The sequence below is a fragment of the Misgurnus anguillicaudatus genome, chromosome 11, assembly GCF_027580225.2.
Source record: "Misgurnus anguillicaudatus chromosome 11, ASM2758022v2, whole genome shotgun sequence".
Taxonomy (NCBI): domain Eukaryota; kingdom Metazoa; phylum Chordata; class Actinopteri; order Cypriniformes; family Cobitidae; genus Misgurnus; species Misgurnus anguillicaudatus.
In genome coordinates, this window is record NC_073347.2 from 8,212,501 (window position 1) to 8,232,850 (window position 20,350).

The 20,350-nt window shown below is 39.0% G+C and overlaps 1 protein-coding gene across 1 annotated transcript in view; it reads right to left on the reverse strand.

Annotated features, from left to right (window-relative positions):
* Positions 1-6,004: 6,004 nt before the first annotated feature.
* Positions 6,005-20,350, reverse strand: part of LOC129416620 (uncharacterized) — a 49,127-nt gene continuing 34,781 nt past the window's right edge. Inside the window, exons 9-10 of the mRNA XM_073873636.1 lie at positions 8,381-8,622; positions 6,005-8,337 (exon numbers count right to left, since the gene is read on the reverse strand). Of these exons, the coding sequence (XP_073729737.1) occupies positions 7,449-8,337; positions 8,381-8,622 (1,131 nt within the window). The 3' untranslated portion in view covers positions 6,005-7,448. The remainder of the gene's footprint in view (positions 8,338-8,380; positions 8,623-20,350) is intronic.

A 20,350-nucleotide genomic window follows, 5' to 3' on the forward strand; every position in this document is an offset into this window, starting at 1 on the left:
ATTTATCTTTACACCAGCAAAACGCAGGCAGGCGAGTCCAACACGCATGCGCAGATTGGAACGCTGGCGAGTTTTTGGATTATGGGCATCTTTTGTGGATTATGGGGCATTTATTTTTTTGGATGATGGGGATTTATGATTTTTGAGCCAAGTAAATTTTGCATACAACCTCAAAGTCAATTAAGCATCTTTTCATCTGCTACCTTTTCTGAGATTTTCGCTGTTTTAATCACGTGCTTCATTTTATCTTCTTTCATGAATTAATTATTTATAATAATTTTGGTTGAATGTGCTGAGAAGTACATGTCTTTATTTATCTGTTATTTGTATTGTTTTGTATTTGTATGTATGTATATATTTGTTTGTACATATATACATAACATATGTAATATAAACTTATTACTTACATTTTAGACGCAAATTAATTAATTACACAAACCCAGACGCAACAGCGCTGGGTCATCATTGTGCACGGTCGCGGAATGGATTAACTCTATGCAAAGATGATAGGTCGAAGTCCAGTTCATGTTTATGTCTAGATTCACCAGCAGAGGGGGCGCGGAGTCTTTATTTATGTGCTCTGACTCGAAGGTCAAATATGATGCAAAATGCGTATTTTTATTTTATATAGATATGTTGGTAACACTTTACAGGTTGTATGTATTAACAATTAGTTAATACATTAGCTAAAATGAACTAACAATGATTACTTCTACAGCATTTATTTATGTTTATATCGCCATTTACTAGGGTGAAATAAAAAATGCCCACTCGGCACATAAATTGACCAACATAGACCAACCTAATAAATAAATAAATAAAAACCTTAGCAGCATGAACACTTCAAAATTACAGTTTTTTCCAATTGCTAACACACAATTTTGCAAACTAGTCTGGTTTTATCAAAAAACTTAACACAATTTACAAAACCACACACCCAAATAGCAAAATACCACATATATCCTGCAAAATGAAGCACTCCAACCTAAACTACATATAACATTATCAAAATCAAACTTTGACACAAATTGGAACACACTTCATTCATATTACCAGATTTTTGTCTAACCAACTACACACAGTTGAGCATAATGAAAAGTGCACTTTTCTTTAGTATGCTTTGCCATAATACTAAAATATGTATTAGATTGTTCACATGCACAAAAATATTTGCAGATAGACACACATGCTGTTGAATTTTTTTTATTTTTCCACAAACAAGTCATAACGCCTCGTCCACATCACAGGCAATATATTCCCTTGCCAGACATCGAGGGAAGAAGCACCTTGAGCGCCTTATTCATCCCTAAATTGCACCAACATCAATCTCATCATATGTCTCTTCCATAGCCTGCAAAAGAGGCATGTGCACAAAGGGCTGCTGGTCATATACCTTCCATATAACTCTTCTATGGGGTTCAAAAATGGCAAGTATGGTGGGAGGTATTGCACAATAAATGTTTGGTAGTCAGCAAACCAGATTTGGACTGGAGCTACACGATGAAAGCTCACGTTGTGCCATACTACAACGTACTGGTTTCTTTGGTCTACATCATTCATACACTCTGATGGTATGAGAATGTTGTGCAGTCTTTCTAGAAATGTGAGAATATGGGCTGTGTTGTATCAAGGTTGGCATGAAGGTGGAGGACACCATCCATATTGGAAATGGCAGCACACATTGTGATGTTCCCACCACGTTAGCTAGGAACATCTATAATGGCTCTGTGGCCAATGACGTTCCTGTGGTCTTTTCTAGTGCTTACATCCTGATTGAAGTGTTAACAATTAACCATTCAGGTGTTTGGGCAGGTGGCACATATATTGGCCATTTAGCTTGTGTAGTGTCATTTTGAATGGTAGTGTTTTGAAAAGGCAAACATGTGACTTTATGTCAGATTGTTGTGTATTGTGCAGAGAACCGTGTTCAGTGCATTTAAAAAGTGCCATTGTGAATTGCAAAATGTGTGTAAAGCAGAAAATGTGTTTAGACTTTTGGAGACTTGAGAAGAGGTGTTGCTCTCTGTGTGTCAGTTTAAATAGTTGTGCTGTTCATGTCATTTTAGTGTGTTAGCAATTGGAAAAAACTGTAATTGCGGTAAATAGTTTGCCACCGTTTGCCACTGAACCTGCATTAACAACGACAGTGGGGCTTCTGGCCTTACGTGTGTGTGTGTGTGTGTGTGTGTGTGTGTGTGTGTGTATGTTTTTATACTCTCTTTTTCAGAGTACTTACATTTTACTTATGTATTGGTATATAAAGACTAATAAAGTTTTGTTTAGATAATTCCTGCCTATCCTGCCTTTAATGCGTTATTAACGTGTTTATTTTGACAGCCCTAATCTTTTTACATTCCTTGATTTCCTTGCATTTCTGTCCGTTGCTTTGGTAGCCATGTTGCAGATGCAGCTGTAGGCAAGTTCTTGCAGCTAAAGAAAGTAGCACACACCAGGACTCTGAACACATATCTACGTCTAGACATGCATTGCATGTGCACACATACCAAAAAGCAGCATTTTTGTCAAATCAACACATATCTTTATGTTACTTTAACAGTTAACTTAACCCCTTCAGACCTGATTTTTCCAATGTTTAATTAGTGTGCATTATTTTTCCAATGTTTAATCAGCGTGCCTTATTTTGATTGGTTGATCAGCATTTTTATTGGTTTGAACCCCAAAACATGTGATGTCCATTCCCGTGGACGCAGGGTCTGAAGGGGTTAAAAATTAAATTCAACAATTTCAACTTGAATTTATCTGCAATGTCAACTTTTTTAAGGAAAAACTTAAAATAGTACGTTGTGTTAGATCAGGTCTCCACACCACAGACAAAAGAAAAAACGATCCAGCCCCAAATGCCAGATCACGTCAGAAAATATAAATTTACTTGTTTAACAGGCTTCTGTGAGTTACAAGGTTCATCAATTGTTGCTAGAGGAGAGCACAAGCAGAAGACATGAGACGAAGGTTTAGATGATAAAATAGAACAGAGTTTTATTGATGGACAGCTTCATTTGCATATGTCTCAATGTTCAAACCTCGTTCAACCCATGTCCCACAAGCATGAATTCAACATGCACTGTTATACCATCCCACAAACCTTGAGCTTCCATAAACATTCTCTATCTATCTCTGTTTACACACAGACAGGACAGCTCATGAAACTTCACAAATGTGAGACAACTATAAAATGATGAAAATGATAATGATAATAACAAAAATAATATTGTAAAATGATCAAATAAACAATTATGTGGATAACTATGATTATAAAATGATTATGATGTTTATGTAAAAAATTATTAAAAATAAACTAAAAAACACAATAATAAAAACATTCTGCACATGAGGATATAAGGATGTAACAGGGTGTGCTTTAATGAAAGCGGAGAAAGTGTGAATCCATATGCAAAAGGTGTTTATTAAGTAAAATCCCATAAAGGGCCAGCAACCAAATCCAAACAGGGTAATCCACAAACAGAATCCAAGTACAGGCAAAGGTTCAAGGCAGGCAGCAAAACAGGCAGAATCCAAAATACAGGCAATGGTCAAAAAACAGGAACAGATACAGGTAACAGGTTTAACAGATCAACAGATATCAGACTCAGACAGGTAACAGGTTGGGCTTACTATGTATAATATTCAGCCAGGAACAGGTGAACAGGAAGTGACTTATATACAGACAGACAGGAAATGTGAACTGTGACATGGCATGATGAATATCAAAATAAAAGTCAGAACAGAGCAGGGTATCAAAATAAAAGTCCAAAATACAAAAATACACAGAACACAAGTAAACACAGAACAAAACCATTACAGAACCCCCCCTCTAAAGGGCGACTCCCGGAGCCCAACAAACAAAACATACAGTCCAATAGAGGGTGGGCGGGCGGGCCAGGACCTCTTGGCAAAGGCAGGGTAGTTCAGGAGAGGTCCTGGGTCATATGGCAGATGCGGGCCTGGGTCATGGGGCAGATGCGGGCCTGGGTCATGGGGCAGGCTTGGACCTGGGTCATGGGGCAGGCTTGGACCTGGGTCATGGGGCAGGCTTGGACCTGGGTCATGGGGCAGGCTTGGACCTGGGTCATGGGGCAGGCTTGGACCTGGGTCATGGGGCAGGCTTGGACCTGGGTCATGGGGCAGGCTTGGACCTGGGTCATGGGGCAGGCTTGGACCTGGGTCATGGGGCAGACATGGAGCTAGATCATGAGGCAGGAATAGACCTGGAACACAGGGAGAGGAAGGGTCCGAGCACACTTCGGCCTCCGCCTTGGTGTCCTCTGCCTCCTCCCTGTGTCCGGGTACTACCCCCCCCCAAAAAAAACTTGGGAAAGCTCCCAAAGCCCAGGGTGGTGATGTCCCAGGTGGTTTACCAGACAAATCAGATGAGCAAGACGGGACTGGTGAATCGGGCAGGACAGACGAATCAGATGAGTCGGGCAGGACAGACGAATCAGATGAGTCGGGCAGGACAGACGAATCAGATGAGTCGGGCAGGACAGACGAATCAGATGAGTCGGGCAGGACAGACGAATCAGATGAGTCGGGCAGGACAGACGAATCAGATGAGTCGGGCAGGACACACGAATCAGATGAGTCGGGCAGGACAGACGAATCAGATGAATCAGATGGATTAGATGAATCAGAAGAATCAGAGGAGTCGGGCGGATCAGGTGAGACGGGCAGATCAGATGAGACGGGCAGATCAGATGAGACGGGCAGATCAGATGAGACGGGCAGATCAGATGAGACGGGCAGATCAGATGAGACGGGCAGATCAGATGAGACGGGCAGATCAGATGAGACGGGCAGATCAGATGAGACGGGCAGATCAGATGAGTCTGATTCAGGGCCTTGAGGAACCTCGGGAACAACAAAGCAGAAGGCAGACCAGACGCACCACAGGGCTATTGCAAATTCAGGGACTATTAAGTCAATGGAACATACCTCTGTGGTCGTCGGTTCAGGCAGGGCGGCCATCTAGATGACAGGTGCAGGGTGAACAGTAGCCCTCCTAAGTGCTGGTGTGGTGGTGACGATGGCTCTCTGAAATACAGGTGCAGGGATGACGGTAACTCTCTCACAAACAGGTGCAGAGACAGGCAGGATGGCAGCCATTTTGTGATCAGGCATGGTGGCGGCCATTTTGGGAGCAGGCATGGTTTTAACAGGTTTGGGCAGAACGGGCAGAACATGGCTGGGTGTGTGGTGAATATTCCCAGGTTCATTATCCACCACACCCACAGTGAACGGAGAACCACACAACAGCAGGGCAAAGTCAATATAACTCTCCAGGGACCAGGCAGACATATCATGGGGCATACATAAACGCAACCATTCGTCCAAAGCATTATAGAACAGGTTCTTCAGAGTAATGTCATCAAAATGTACCTTGTAACTCAAGTCCAAAAAATCCTTAACATACTCCTCAATGGGGCGGTGGTTCTGGCGTAGTGCAAGCAGGGCAAAAATGGGTTTCATGGTGCTGGTGGGAGATTACAAACCTTCGCTGGATTCCGGGTTATGGCTGAATATTCTGTAACAGGGTGTGCTTTAATGAAAGCGGAGAAAGTGTGAATCCATATGCAAAAGGTGTTTATTAAGTAAAATCCCATAAAGGGCCAGCAACCAAATCCAAACAGGGTAATCCACAAACAGAATCCAAGTACAGGCAAAGGTTCAAGGCAGGCAGCAAAACAGGCAGAATCCAAAATACAGGCAATGGTCAAAAAACAGGAACAGATACAGGTAACAGGTTTAACAGATCAACAGATATCAGACTCAGACAGGTAACAGGTTGGGCTTACTATGTATAATATTCAGCCAGGAACAGGTGAACAGGAAGTGACTTATATACAGACAGACAGGAAATGTGAACTGTGACATGGCATGATGAATATCAAAATAAAAGTCAGAACAGAGCAGGGTATCAAAATAAAAGTCCAAAATACAAAAATACACAGAACACAAGTAAACACAGAACAAAACCATTACAAAGGAAGGATCCTTCAGTTGACTTGACTTGCAAAACCAAGTTGTTTTAACTTTTTTTACAATAATGCCAAGTTCACACTACAGGATTTAAAGCATATGCTGTCACAGCCGTGTTTCTCTGCCTCTCCTTTGCAGTGTTCTCCGTGCTCCACCTATTGGTTTGAAGTGGTTACAGTGGCGTAGCGTCTGGGCATGCAGGGTATGCAAGTGCAAATGGGTCATTGGGGGCCCGGCCCTGGGCCCGCCCCAGCTTTTAATTACATTATTTTTTCAATTTAATTTTTATTTGTGCAGCAAAAAATATATTTTTGTATGCATATCATGTGTAGTGATTTCTTATTTCTCCGTAATGTCTAATTTCTCCATCATTTCTTGTTTGCATTTATAATTTTTTTTGCACTTTGCGGCTGCCGTAGACTACTATGCCATAATTTTTTTACATGACGCATCGCCGCGCCAATATGAAAGTAAACACAGTGTGAGAGATTACTATAGCGGCTATCTATATGAACATTAAGGATGGACAAATATAAACATAAAAGTGGGGCCTCAAAGAGAAAAGAGAAGGCGGAGAAGTTAGTCACGAGTCAAAAACTACCCAAAACTACCAAAAAGGAAGCCGTAATTTTTTTGCATATGAGCCCAGGACTCACTTGCTACGCCACTGAGTGGTTACTTTGGGGATAATTAGTAGGATTGGCCACACGGGTGCACAGGCATGCTAATCTCTTTAAAAAGCCTGGTTTTACTTCCCAGTAGAGAAGAGTTCAGATCATTAAAGTTCAGGCATGCTGATCTGTTGTGTCTTTGCAAATGATTCACAGGCAATTTATTCTTAACAAAGTGTTAAATAAAATACATTTTGGAACATTCATCTGGCTCTCCTTCCCTTTATTATTAATTCCTTAGTTGATGGTTTAATATTTTTCCATTGATTTAGGTAACACTTCGAAGTGGGAGGGATTATAAGCATGCCGTTATATTTGCGCTGCCTACTGCTGTGACATCATTAGGGCTGCAACTAACGATTATTTTAATAACGATTGCTCTGACGATTCTTTTTTCGATTAATCGATGAATCAGATAAAAAAAGCATAAATTTAAACCCTTAACTGAGATGGTCTGTCAACGAATTACAGTACAAACAGTAAGAGTGTAAATGTAAATTTTGTCCAGTCTCTTGCAATCAAACTCCCACATAACTTACACTAAGGTGTAACCTACAATTTACAATAATTGTCATCAAAACTTTAGCCATAGTTTACATCAGAACATCCCTCCAGAGTAAAGTGTTATATTGACAAGATGACTAAACAATTTGACTGTCTTATCCATACACAAAGTTTCTCTAAGCTATATTGAAACTAGCAATAAAATATTTTATATGGTATTTTTTTCATGGAAACCCAGAATATACATTAATCATCACCTAACCTTTGCTACAACTATAATCAGTCTATGACTGGAGAGTTTGGGTGCATTGCATCTCGTATTGTATCCAGAATTTTCTGAAGTTCATCTGTTGTCTCCCTTATTTTTGTCACAAATTTCATGGTCTCAGACTTCAGCTTTTCTGCCAGTGAATTTGTTGTATTGCTGTTTTTCGATGTATGGTCAGGTGACTCTGTGCTTTGGTTGCTGGTGGATGCTGATGCTTGTCGACTTGCTCTTGAAGCTTTATCTTGGCGGATGTTGTGGATTTCTTTAGAGTCGAGAACCACAAAGAAGACATCAACAGCTACAAAAAGTGCAGCCAAAACTCCTGTAGCCGCTTCAGCCACACGAACGGCTCTTGCGGCCTGAGCTGCCACCCTTCCAGCCTTTGCAACTTGAATTGCTCGGAAAATCTCTGGAATTCCTCCAAGTCCTCGTCCAAGTCGAGCTCCAGCACTTGCCCCTGGTTGTGCATTGGAAAACCCATCATCGGTGGTGGAAAACTGTTTATCTAAAGTTTCCGCAGCTATTTGGATGTTTTGGATGCAGCAAACTATGGAGTTCATCTTTTCTTGAAACTCTTTTAAGAGCATTTTGATATTTTGCCGTTTTGTGCTCTGGTTAACCATGTTTGTTATGGTGCAGGTACCAGCAGTTACTCCTCCAGCTACTGAAGTGCCGATTCCCACTCCTGTTAATATCAGAGACCCTCCAAGAGTGAACGGAGAGAGAATAAGTCCTGCCACAGATGTAATTCCTCCAGCCAGTGCCACTACACCTCCCGTGAGACTGCCTACAGTTGTATTGAAATGGACTCTTTCCAAATCATTAGCTAGGGTTCTTAAGACCTGAAGTGTTGTATTAAGAGTATCAATAGTTGTCAAGGTCTGGGAAAAAAACAGATTTCTTCAATGCTTTTCATTTTGTTTAGAACAAAATGCCAATATGCACTTTTAATAGTAAATTGTATGGAAAATTAAATATTTTAATTAGGCAGCTTACCTTTTCGTGAAGATACTTAATGATGAAAGGTCTGGTCAAGATCTCACTGACAGATGGACGGCATGCTGGATCAGGTTGAAGTGTGTCTTTTACCAGCTGACGAAGATCCTCAGAGAAGGTCAGAGGAAGAGCTTCATAGGAGGATTTGTTTATTTTTGCAATAGTCTCAACTGAGAATATTGCAGGAAACTAAATGAGGACAAAAATTTTAAAATCACAATTTGTGTAATTTGTTTACAGAAAAAAAGGTGAAATTGTAAAGTAATCCACAGTTTACATAAAAAAAATACTGACACATATGTGTACACTTGGTATATTTACAACACAGCAACATTTTGACTGTCTTGTTCATGAACAATGACACACAGACTTGCCATTTTGATGGGATTGACATGTTAACTGATGTAAAAATGTACTTTTGAGAGATGATCTAAGGATTTTTACCCCTATTTTTACAGTACTGTACCCTACATCTCACAAACTTGTCTTTTGTTTCCTTGATACTGTAAAACTGTAAAGCAGTCACAACAAAGGAAAGCACAATGTTCAGAGTCATACAATTTGTTGTAGAGTATAAAGCCTACAATGCATTGTGTAACATTGAACTGTCTTATATTGGTTGTGTCACATCATTTGAAACAGGTTAAATCCCTTTTGAGTGGTTGTGTTTAATCAATGACATGTGTGCTCTATTTGTGATTGAATGTTGCCGCTTGTGTTTAGCAGTATGCATGACATGTGCATTAGAGTGCAGAATGTGTTTTGAGAATGTGTATGTGTTTGGAGTTTTGGAATTAGGCATTTTATAGGGCATTTCCGTTTATCATTTGTGTTTTCATTTTCCTGATGGTTCTTCTTATTCTTTTCGCTATTCGATTTGCTTTTCGTTTTAGTCTCTCTATTTAGCTTTTCCGTGACTCTTTGGGTCCTCATCCGGAGATCTATAAATCTGCGCATGACAATCAGAGCCAATCAGCGAGCTTGTTACATCCACCTGGCCATAGCTAATTTGCATTTCTCATTTGACCATTTGCAAGGACCCAAAGAGTCACGGAAAAGGCTGAAACGAAAAGCAAATCGAACAGCGAAAAGAACAAGGAGAACCATCGGGAAATGACAACAGAAATGTTAAACGGAAATGCCCTTTTAAATGCCAAATTTAAACCTGTATTTGTAATTCAATTTATAAATCCAGTTATTTATTTCTCTTTTTAAATCGCTTTTTGAAATACATTTTGAAATTCCAGTATTTAATTAAGAATTTGTAAATGTAATTTAAAATGATGAACTTATTGAGTGTTTTATGTTGATTTTGTAAATTGTTATATTCATTTGAACTATTATCGGTTAATATTTCATTTCTACGTTATTTTTATAATATCACTTTTAATTGCCTAATAAAATGTTACATGATGATTTTTTCTGTAACTTTGTCTATTTATTTATAGATTAATTGATGAATTTTTAACAAATCTATTAATTGCTATTTTCATTGTCCAGGTAGTTATTAAATATTGATGTTCTTTATTACATTTTGCATGACTCTTGTGGTCCTCCATATGTGCGAGGGGAGATCTAACAAATAGAAAAATAAAAGGAAAAAGAAAAGATAGCTAATGATAAGGAAAGGCTGCAACAGCAACAAAGGTTAAAGAATTAAAGAATTTTGCCCCAGTCAAAAGTGGCAACAAGGTACATACTGATAAAATATTAACTATACCCTTACGAAAAAGAAGTTTATTCAAGTGTGCTATATAAGTATACTTCTTTTAAACTTTAAAATAAGAAAGTATACTTTCAGTTTACTTTTTATGTACTTCTCTAAAATGTACTTTAGGTATTTCTCAGAAATATACTTAAATATTATATGGAATACTATATGGCTCTGGAATACTTCAAGAAAACATTGTCAGTGGACACAATCCACTGTGCCATTCGCCGTTGCCAGTTAAAACTCTATAGGTCAAAAAAGAAGCCATATCTATATATGATCCATAAGCACAGCCGTTTTCCCTGGGCAAGGCTCATTTAAAATGGACTGTGGCAAAGTGGAAAACTGTTCTGCGGTCCAACGAATAAAAATTTGAAGTTCTTTTTGGAAAACTGGGAAGCCATTTCATCCGGACTAAAGAGGACAAGTTGTTATTAGCGCTCAGTTCAGAAGCCTGCATCTCTGATGGTATGGTGTTGCATGAGTGCATGTGGCATGGGCAGCTTACACATCTGGAAAGGCACCATCAATGCTGAAAGGTTTATCCAAGTTCTATAACCACATATGCTCCCATTCAGACGTTGTCTCTTTCGGGGAAGACCTTGCATTTTCCAACATGACAATGCCAGACTACATACTGCATCAATTACAACATCATGGCTGCGTAGAAGAAAGATCCGGGTACTGAAATGGCCAGCCTGCAGTCCAGATCTGTCACCCATAGAAAATATTTGGTGCATCATAAAGAGGAAGATGCGACAAAGAAGACCTAAGACAGTGGAGCAACTAGAAGTCTGTATTAGACAAGAATGGGACAACATTCCTATTCCTAAACATTGGTCATCCTCCAGCTGTTCCTTATGTTCATTTAACTTTTCCAGCCTCTTATTGCTACCTGTCCCAACTTTTTTGGAATGTGTAGCTCTCATAAAATCCAAATTGAGCCAATATTTGGCATGACATTTAAAAATGTCTCACTTTCAACATTTGATATGTTATCTATATTCTATTGTGAATAGTTTATGAGATTTATAAATTATTCCATTCCTTTTTTATCCAAAATTTCTACAGTGTGCCAACTTTTTCTGATTTGAGGTTGTATATGTATTTATATATATGGCTGAATCCCCTGAAAATTAACTTTCGTTCTGGACTCCATTTCCCATAATTCCGCATGCCTGGACTGATTACTCTGCCACCTGAAGCTCATTGGACAGCCTATATAAACTCTCTGGAAACATTCAGTCAGTGCAAATCTTGATTTGTACCGGCTGTCATTGCTGAGCGGTTTGCCTGCCTGCATATCGATCTGTATTTATTGATCTTTATCTGTTTTACCCGGTTTTATGAGTATGTTTGTTGCCTGCTCTGACCCTTTTGCGTGTTTCATGACTACGAGATTTGCCTGCCCTACATTGCTGTGTTTGCTGTTGTTTGACCTTGCCTGTTGGAATATGAGTGTGTTTAATAAAAACCTGCAGATGGATCCTCAGTGTCAAAGTGCTTTGTTACACAAGCAGTATACAATAAGTAACCTACTAGTTTACTAAGAGTACACTAACAGAACATTTGCACGTACACTTGAAGTATAAGTTTAGAAAACTACTAGTATACTCATGAGTTCACTTGCAGTACAAATGAAGAACTAATTGTGCACTAGTTGTACACTTAAAGTTGACTACTCTCACACTTATAGTATACTTAGAAGTATACTTTTATATACTAAAAGTGGGCCAATTTAGTCCCAAGCGGTATTCAAGCAGTACACTTACAAGTATACTACTAGAACATAAATGTTAGTACACTTACTACATAAAGTATACTTAAAACTATACTCCAAACATTACTTAAGTATACTTAATAAAATGAACTTAAAGTGTACTTCTTTTTCCCAGGGGGGCCGCGAGATGGTGCCAGGGGGGCCCCAGTTTTATGACATTTTATAAAATACATTCATTTATCATGAATTCTGTATAATTAAACCTAAAAAAATAAGGCTACTAACCAACAGCACTACTTTGTATAACTTAATATGTTTTGTTTAATTAAAATGTTATATTTTAGATACGTTTTTGTCATAAATTTCTTTGTGGAGCCGCGAAGGAATGCACTGTACACAAGGGGGGCCACACGCGGAAAAAGTTTGAGAACCACTGCTCTAAGCGAATCTGCGAGACGTTAGTTATTGTTGACGTTTGAAACTGTTTTCAAACAGACGGAGCGTAGCTAACTCCTCCCCCTCCCCCTCCCTTCCGTGCTTTCATGAACGCGCCCAACCACCACCCCCAAATCCTTTTTGTCGTTTATTGGCTGGAATACTTTGTTTTGTTATGTGATGCTAGGTTTGGCCACTTGTTGATATTGCCGTTTGTCGAGTCTGAGCTGTCTACAGAGATCGCGTTTTTTTACAGTTTGATCAGCGGACAGGCAGCAAGCAGATAGTGAGGAGATGTTTCCGGTATGTAACAAAAAATGTTTTATGGTCTAAAACGCTTCAATTCGCTTAGAGCGCCTTTAAAGTTTGAAGACAAACTTAATGTTGGCTTGACAAAGCCTGGCCTGAATGTTTAAAACGGTTTGACAGAAGTTTAGTTTAGTAGGCTGTTAGTATGTTTAAGAAGCAAACATGATTTAACATGAAGCTAGCATGATTTAGCATGAAGTTAGCATGAAGCTAACATGATTTAGCATGAAGCTAGCATGATTTGGCATGAAGTTAGCATGAAGCTAGCATGATTTAATATGAAGCTAGCATAAAGGTTACATGATTTAGCATGAAGTTAGCATGAAGCTAACATGTTTAAAAGACCTAACCCCTCTGTCTCTACAATGTTCTGATGCGGAAATATAAGGCTTCTTTTACTCCGTTGCTATGGTACCGTATTTGGTTGCTTGGGTAATTTTTTTCTTATTTATATAGCGCTTTTCACAATTGTTAATTGTTTCAAAGCAGCTTTACATGAATAGATGTAGGGGAAAAATCAATAGATAATATAAGAAGCAGACTACCACGGCTAAGAATAAACCGTACAAGGGAGCGTAGTAATAATATAACGTATATAGTAAAGCGCTAAGTTAAGCCAATGTTGGCTGCCCCCAGCCCCAGTGTCTCTACGATGTTCTGATGCGGACATATAAGGCTTTGTTTATTTGGTTGCTAGGGAGAAAATTGACATCCCATAGTGATTACACTCCAAGCCACAAGTAAAACGGTCCAACCCCTGTGTTTCTCTACGATGTACTTATGCGGAGATATAAAGCTTTGTTTATTCAGTACTAAATTTGGTTGCTAGGGAGAAAATTGGCATCCCATAGTAATTACACTCCAAACCACAAGTAAAACGTTCCAACCCCCGTGTCTTTATGATGTTCTGATGCGGAGATATAAGGCTTTGTTTATTTGGTTGCTAGAGTACTAAATATGGTTGCTAGGAAGAAAATTGGCATCAGATAGTAATTACACTCCAAGCCAAAACTAAAACGGTCCAATTCCTGAGTCTCCATGATGTTCTGATCCAGAGATATAAGGCTTTGTTCGTTCTGTTGCTAGGGTGCTGATATTTGGTTGCTAGGGGCATGGCTTAATAACTCTGTAAGGATCCCGAGAGACTGATTGGATGCCTGAGTAAAATTATCCCACCCCCATGTCTCTATGACAGTGTGATGCAAAGATATCCATCTGGGCATTTTATAATGGCAGTCTATGGGAGATGTTGCTAGGGTGCCCAAAATGGTTGCTAGGGGCGTAGCTTAATAACTTTGGAGATTACTCTCTTGTATGATAAGTGGAAAATTGAAGCCCGTAGAGCTCGTGAATGGCTTAAAACTGACATTACAATGACTTAGTTAGCTATGTTAATTGATGATTTCGAGGCAGCAAAAACAAAAGCTCTGAATGTTTATGATAGAATTAGGCAGCATGTATCACCTACTACCGAAATGCGTCTGAAAATTGATGCATGCGAAGCAGTCACAGCTGATGTTATTAAAATCATTCATGAAAGGATTTCAGGGGTAGATGGAGATTTTGATGCTGGAAGAGAAAGGGAGACTTCAAACATTGCTAAGTCATCAACATGCACACTCAATTTTTGGTTCAACTGTTTCATGTATTAGTCAGGTATCTAGTAAACATTCCAGTCAATGCTCTGTTGTTTCAAGTTTAGCAGCAAAACGAGTAGAGGCTGCTGCTGATTTAGCGGCTAAGGAAGTTGCTTATGAGTCTTTATTGGAAGAAGAAAAGTGCAAAGAAAGGGTGCAGCTGCTGGAAGAACCGCATAAAAGGGCAGTTGACGCTGAGTAAAAGGGTTGCAGCGAATACAAGCACAAAAAGATTTAAAAGCAGCACAAGCCAAAGTAGAAGTCTATGATAATGAGATTGGGGAAACTTTGAAATCATCTTCAGATTGTAGCCAGATCAGAGAAAAGTGTGATACCCCTCAAGTAAACATTAAAAGGATGCAAGGTATGTCTCAGAATGTGACTCAAGCAGATTTAAATGTTAGGACGTCTCAATCAGTTTCACGAATGCCTGTCTCCACTTCAATCCTTCAAGACAGTCAAGCTATGGCCGATTACCAGTGCCTGAGCCTTCTGTTTTCACAGGAGATCCTATTCGATTTATTGAATGGAAATCATCATTCACTGTTCTTATTGAAAGAAAATGCGTCTTGTCTGCTGAAGAAGTACATGAGTGACTCTGTCAGTAAGGCTTTGGAGGGTATATTTTTTAGAACTGATGATGATGCTTATTCTGATGCCTGGGATAAATTGAATTGTCGTTATGGTCAACCCATTTACTATATAAAAGGCTTTCAGAGAGAAATTGGCTAATTGGTCTAAAATTCAGGTAAAAGATGCGACAGGTCTTCGAAACTTTTCAGACTTCCTCAGTGCATGTGAAAATGCTATGCCTCATGTTAATGGCCTTCAGATTTTAAATGATTACCAAAAGAATCAAAAACTTGTTCAGAAATTGCCTGACTGGGCAGCCAGTCGATGGAATCGACAAGTCACACAAGCCCTCAGTCAAATCAAGAGTTTTCAAGTTTTAAGGAATTTTCTGCTTTCGTGTCAGCAGTAGCAGATATTGCTTGCAATCGAGTAACCTCTTTTCAGGCTCTTTATGCTTTAGGACCCGCTATTGACAAATTCACTCCAAGGGACATCAAAAGAAACAATGTTTAACCCTCTGGGGTCTAAGGGGTTTTTAGGGCCCTGGGGAAGTTTTGACATGCACTGACATTTGTGCTTTTTTCAGTTGCTTAAAAACATATTAATGGCAAAAGTCCCATAACACTGTGTCCATCACAAACTGGGCTACAATATCATATAATCAACATGTATGTACAGTCTTGTTCAAAATAACAGCAGCACAATGTGACCAACCAGAACAATCAAGGTTCCCAGCACACTTCTATTGCTACGTGGCAAACAAGCCACCAGCAGGCTCAGCAGACCCCCAGAAAACAAACAAGACCCAGCATTCATGACACGCACGCTCTCAAGGCTGTGCAATTGGGCAATTAGTTGAAAGGGGTGTGTTCAAAAAAATAGCAGTGTGGCATTCAATCACTGAGGTCATCAATTTTGTGAAGAAACAGGTGTGAATCAGGTGGCCCCTATTTAAGGATGAAGCCAACACTTGTTGAACATGCATTTGAAAGCTGAGAAAATGGGTCGTTCAAGACATTGTTCAGAAGAACAGCGTACTTTGATTAAAAAGTTGATTGGAGAGGGGAAAACCTATAAAGAGGTGCAAAAAATGATAGGCTGTTCAGCTAAAATGATCTCCAATGCCTAAAAATGGAGAGCAAAACCAGAGAGACGTGAAAGAAAACGGAAGACAACCATCAAAATGGATAGAAGAATAACCAGAATGGCAAAGGCTCAGCCAATGATCACCTCCAGGATGATGAAAGACAGTCTGGAGTTACCTGTAAGTACTGTGACAGTTAGAAGACGGATGTGTGAAGCTAATCTATTTTCAAGAATCCCCCGCAAAGTCCCTCTGTTAAAAAAAGGCCTGTGCAGAAGAGGTTACAATTTGCCAAAGAACACATCAACTGGCCTAAAGAGAAATGGAGGAACATTTTGTGGACTGATGAGAGTAAAATTGTTATTTTTGGGTCCAAGGGCCACAGGCAGTTTGTGAGACGACCCCCAAACTCTGAATTCAAGCCACAGTACACAGTGAAGACAGTGAAGCATGGAGGTGCAAGCATCATATGGGCATGTTTCTCCTACTATGGTGTTGGGCCTATTTATCGCATACCAGGGATCATGGATCAGTTTGCATATGTTAAAATACTTAAAGAGAGGTCATGTTGCCCTATGCTGAAGAGGACATGCCCTTAAATGGTTGTTTCAACAAGACAATGACCCAAAACACACTAGTAAACGGGCAAAGTCTTGGTTCCAAACCAACAAAATTAATGTTATGGAGTGGCCAGCCCAATCTCCAGACCTTAATCCAATTGAGAACTTGTGGGGTGATATCAAAAATGCTGTAAAACCAAGAAATGTGAATGAATTGTGGAATGTTGTTAAAGAATCATGGAGTGGAATAACAGCTGAGAGGTGCCACAAGTTGGTTGACTCCATGCCACACAGATGTCAAGCAGTTTTAAAAAACTGTGGTCATACAACTAAATATTAGTTTAGTGATTCACAGGATTGCTAAATCCCAGAAAAAAATATGTTTGTACAAAATAGTTTTGAGTTTGTACAGTCAAAGGTAGACACTGCTATTTTTTTGAACACACCCCTTTCAACTAATTGCCCAATTGCACAGCCTTAAGAGCGTGCATATCATGAATGCCTGGTCTTGTTTGTTTTCTGAGAATCTACTGAACCTACTGGTAACTTGTTTGCCACGTAGCAATAAAAAATATACTAAAAACCTTGATTATTCTGGTTAGTCACATTGTACTGCTATTATTTTGAACAAGACTGTACATGTTTGTATTTTTGAGAGAAAAATGTTTATGCGTGGTTTTTGAAAAAGCAAAATTTATAAGTCACTGATATAAGTCCACAAAACTAATTCTAAACATGTTTTCCCAAGACTTTTCAAAACAGGATCTAGTAGTACTAGAGTTTTTTCTTCAAAATGATGTGAAAATCATTCGGCCAACTCATTCACATAAAGCAAGATATTGATTTACAATATCTAAGACACTTTTGGTTGGGAAAGGCCATGATAAAACCATGATAAGGTTTACTTTTCAATATAATGTAAATACACACACACACACACACACACACACATTATATATATATATATATATATATATATATATTAGGTCTGTCAAATTTAACGCGTTAATAACGCGTTAACGCAAATTCATTTTAACGCAACTAATTTTATTAACGCCGATTAACGACACGCGCAATTTCTGTTTGACCCTTGGTCCAGCCCATAGTTGAATGAACAAAGACGCAGACAAATGGGATCCTGTCTAAATGATTCAAAGGTTTTCATAGAAATAAGAACATTAGCCAAATCTTCTAGCAAATCCAATGCTCTAAATGCTCGTTGGACATCTGAAATGATCTTTATTTATATGTCTGGGGTGTAACGTTCCCGTCCTCCTAATGCTTAATCTAATACAAAGATGCGTCTCAATTCATTTTGGTTTCGCTTTTATGCATGACTTAGAAAATAGACTGCAGGACTTGCTTGATGTTAAAAGAGTCATTAAGAGAGATAAAGTTCGGTACCTGATTATTGTTAAAGAGTTATTAAGAGCGACAAGACTCAAAAGCGATCACCTCACGCTGAATGACTGACATCTGAAGCGCGTGCACACAGAAGCGCGAGTGCGCGACCCGGATATATAGACATCTACACAAAATTAAAGTTTTACAAATATCTGCTTTGATAAGAATTCACGCAGGTAGGATCTATAATCTGTTATGTCTTAAGTAAATGTTGGTTAACTGTTGGGTAAAAATATCTGATGTTAAACATTATATTAGATCACTTACATTTTAAGCAGTTTGTCTCAATGTCAATCAAACAAAAGAAAAAAAGTTTAACATATATTGATTATGTTTTTGCTTTGTGTGTGCTAAATCTTATAGTTTTATCAGTGATTTTAAGGTATTGATGTGGTAATTTAATGTATGGATGTGGTGATTTTTCTGGTAATTTAACTTTGCTGACTCTTTCAACTTCAAACAGGTGTAGTTATGTCATAGTCTAGTAGCCAGCCCATAGAGCCCCATTGTGAACCCGGAAATGTTGAGCACACCAAAGCTCCACTGCACGAATGGGAAGCATAGGTCCCCAACACACAGAAACCGCCGGACGCCAACCTGCATATGTTGAGCAATTTGCATAATTAGCATAATTAGCAATATTAGCTTAATCGTCCCTTCTGGTCACACACTTTGCACCGCATGGCCAATTTCTACAATATGTAAGTGGTTTTAGAGGTTTTAGAGGATTCTGATTTCATTTCTGCCACCCTCAGACTTCAAAATGGTAATTCTATAACAGACTTGGATCAATTTAGACACTTTTTTATTAATTTCGAACAAAATTTTAGGTTATTTTTATGGTAAACACTATATTCTCACATTTCAGAATCACAAGAACTCATGCTCTTTGATGTGAATGTTGATAACCTCAATATGTTTACATTTCTTGAGGTCTGGTCATGTTTTTACAGTATGCAAATAAGCTGTTGCAGTGAGCTGTTGTATATACAATAAGTATGTTGTGAAGCAAAGGAGCATAGTCTATTTTTAAAGTCGAAATTATCCTTGCTGATATTTTTATATTCTTATTTATGTTTTCACATTAAGATAAAAGGTTATAATGAGTTATAATGACAGTTTTGTTCAGTACATTGTGAATTTCTATTCAGATCCATTTTGTGAGTGAATCTGGTGTTCAAAAATTAGTAACCATTATTAAAAAAAAATGTATTCTTCTTTTTTTAAATTCAGACTTCTTGTGATTTGATCAGGAATGGATTAAAAACATTTGATATTCAGTGTTCTTGCTGCTTTCTCAAGTTGTCGTGTAGTATTAATTTAACCATTCGGATCTAGGTTTACACTTAAAGTTCGGTATTTTACACTTAAAGCCCTGTTTTCAGATTGTTTATGATGAAATAGTGAAATAGCATCTTTTGCAGCGATTTTTGTATGAGCATATCAGTGAACACCCCTGACCACTCGCTGAGTTTCACGTCTTTGTAAACGAAAGTTTAATGCATTTTAGGAAGGATTGTTCCAGTGCACCATTAAACCCATTGTAGAGGTGTGAGGTGAAACACAAACACCCAAAAATTCTCAGGGCAGCCACATATGTCAAAATTTCAGCCAAAACCGTTCTATTTCATCATAAACAATCTGAAAACAGGGCTTTAAGTGTAAAATACCGAACTTGTCCTTTAAGTATTTTCAAAACAAAGAGAAAAGTTCTGATCAAGTCGAAATGTCAGGAAAGAAGTGTCTGTTTGCACCATGCAGTGGCAAAAATAGCGACTTTAAAATATCTTTACAATCAGAGGAACTCTGTAACCTTGGATGGAGCCCGTATGAAATTTACCGAAAGTGCAAAAGGCCCCCAGCAGTGAAAGCACTACCTCCTACAGAACGTTATATGCGCCTTCATGGAAGACGTGCCCACCTACAGGTGCTACTATGAAAATCAGCTGACCAGCCTGATCCACCAGTTGTGGATATCACCGTGTTTGGATGGGACAAAAAGATGGGTCTAAAGGAAGGAGAGGAACTGCTTATGCCCACACAGGATTCAAGTCCAGTTGCTCCTCCTGCTTTGTTAGATGTTGTCAGCTGTGGTTTCAAAGCTGTGTTGAAACCTTGTACATCAGCACAGTGCAGCTGTGTAGCTGCAGGTCTGGGCTGTACCAGTTATTGTTCCTGCAAAGGCAATGATGGTATATACTGCAACATACTTACACAACACCAAGAACACAAAGAAAGAGATGAAGGGTCTGGAGAAGATGATGACAGAACAGAAGAGAATAGTGAAGATGATGAGGCTGCCTTTTTATTAATTGTGAGGCATAGCAGTTTGCCTGAAGGTGGTAGCCAGTGTGTGCTTTGTGTGGTGCGGAGGTAAGGCCCTCTTGGTTAGCCTTCCGTCTGGCGGGCTGACCCGGGTTGCCCAGACTCAGTTTTAACTCTTCCGTTTGGCGGAGTTTTAACTGGGTCCTCGTTTGATTTTGC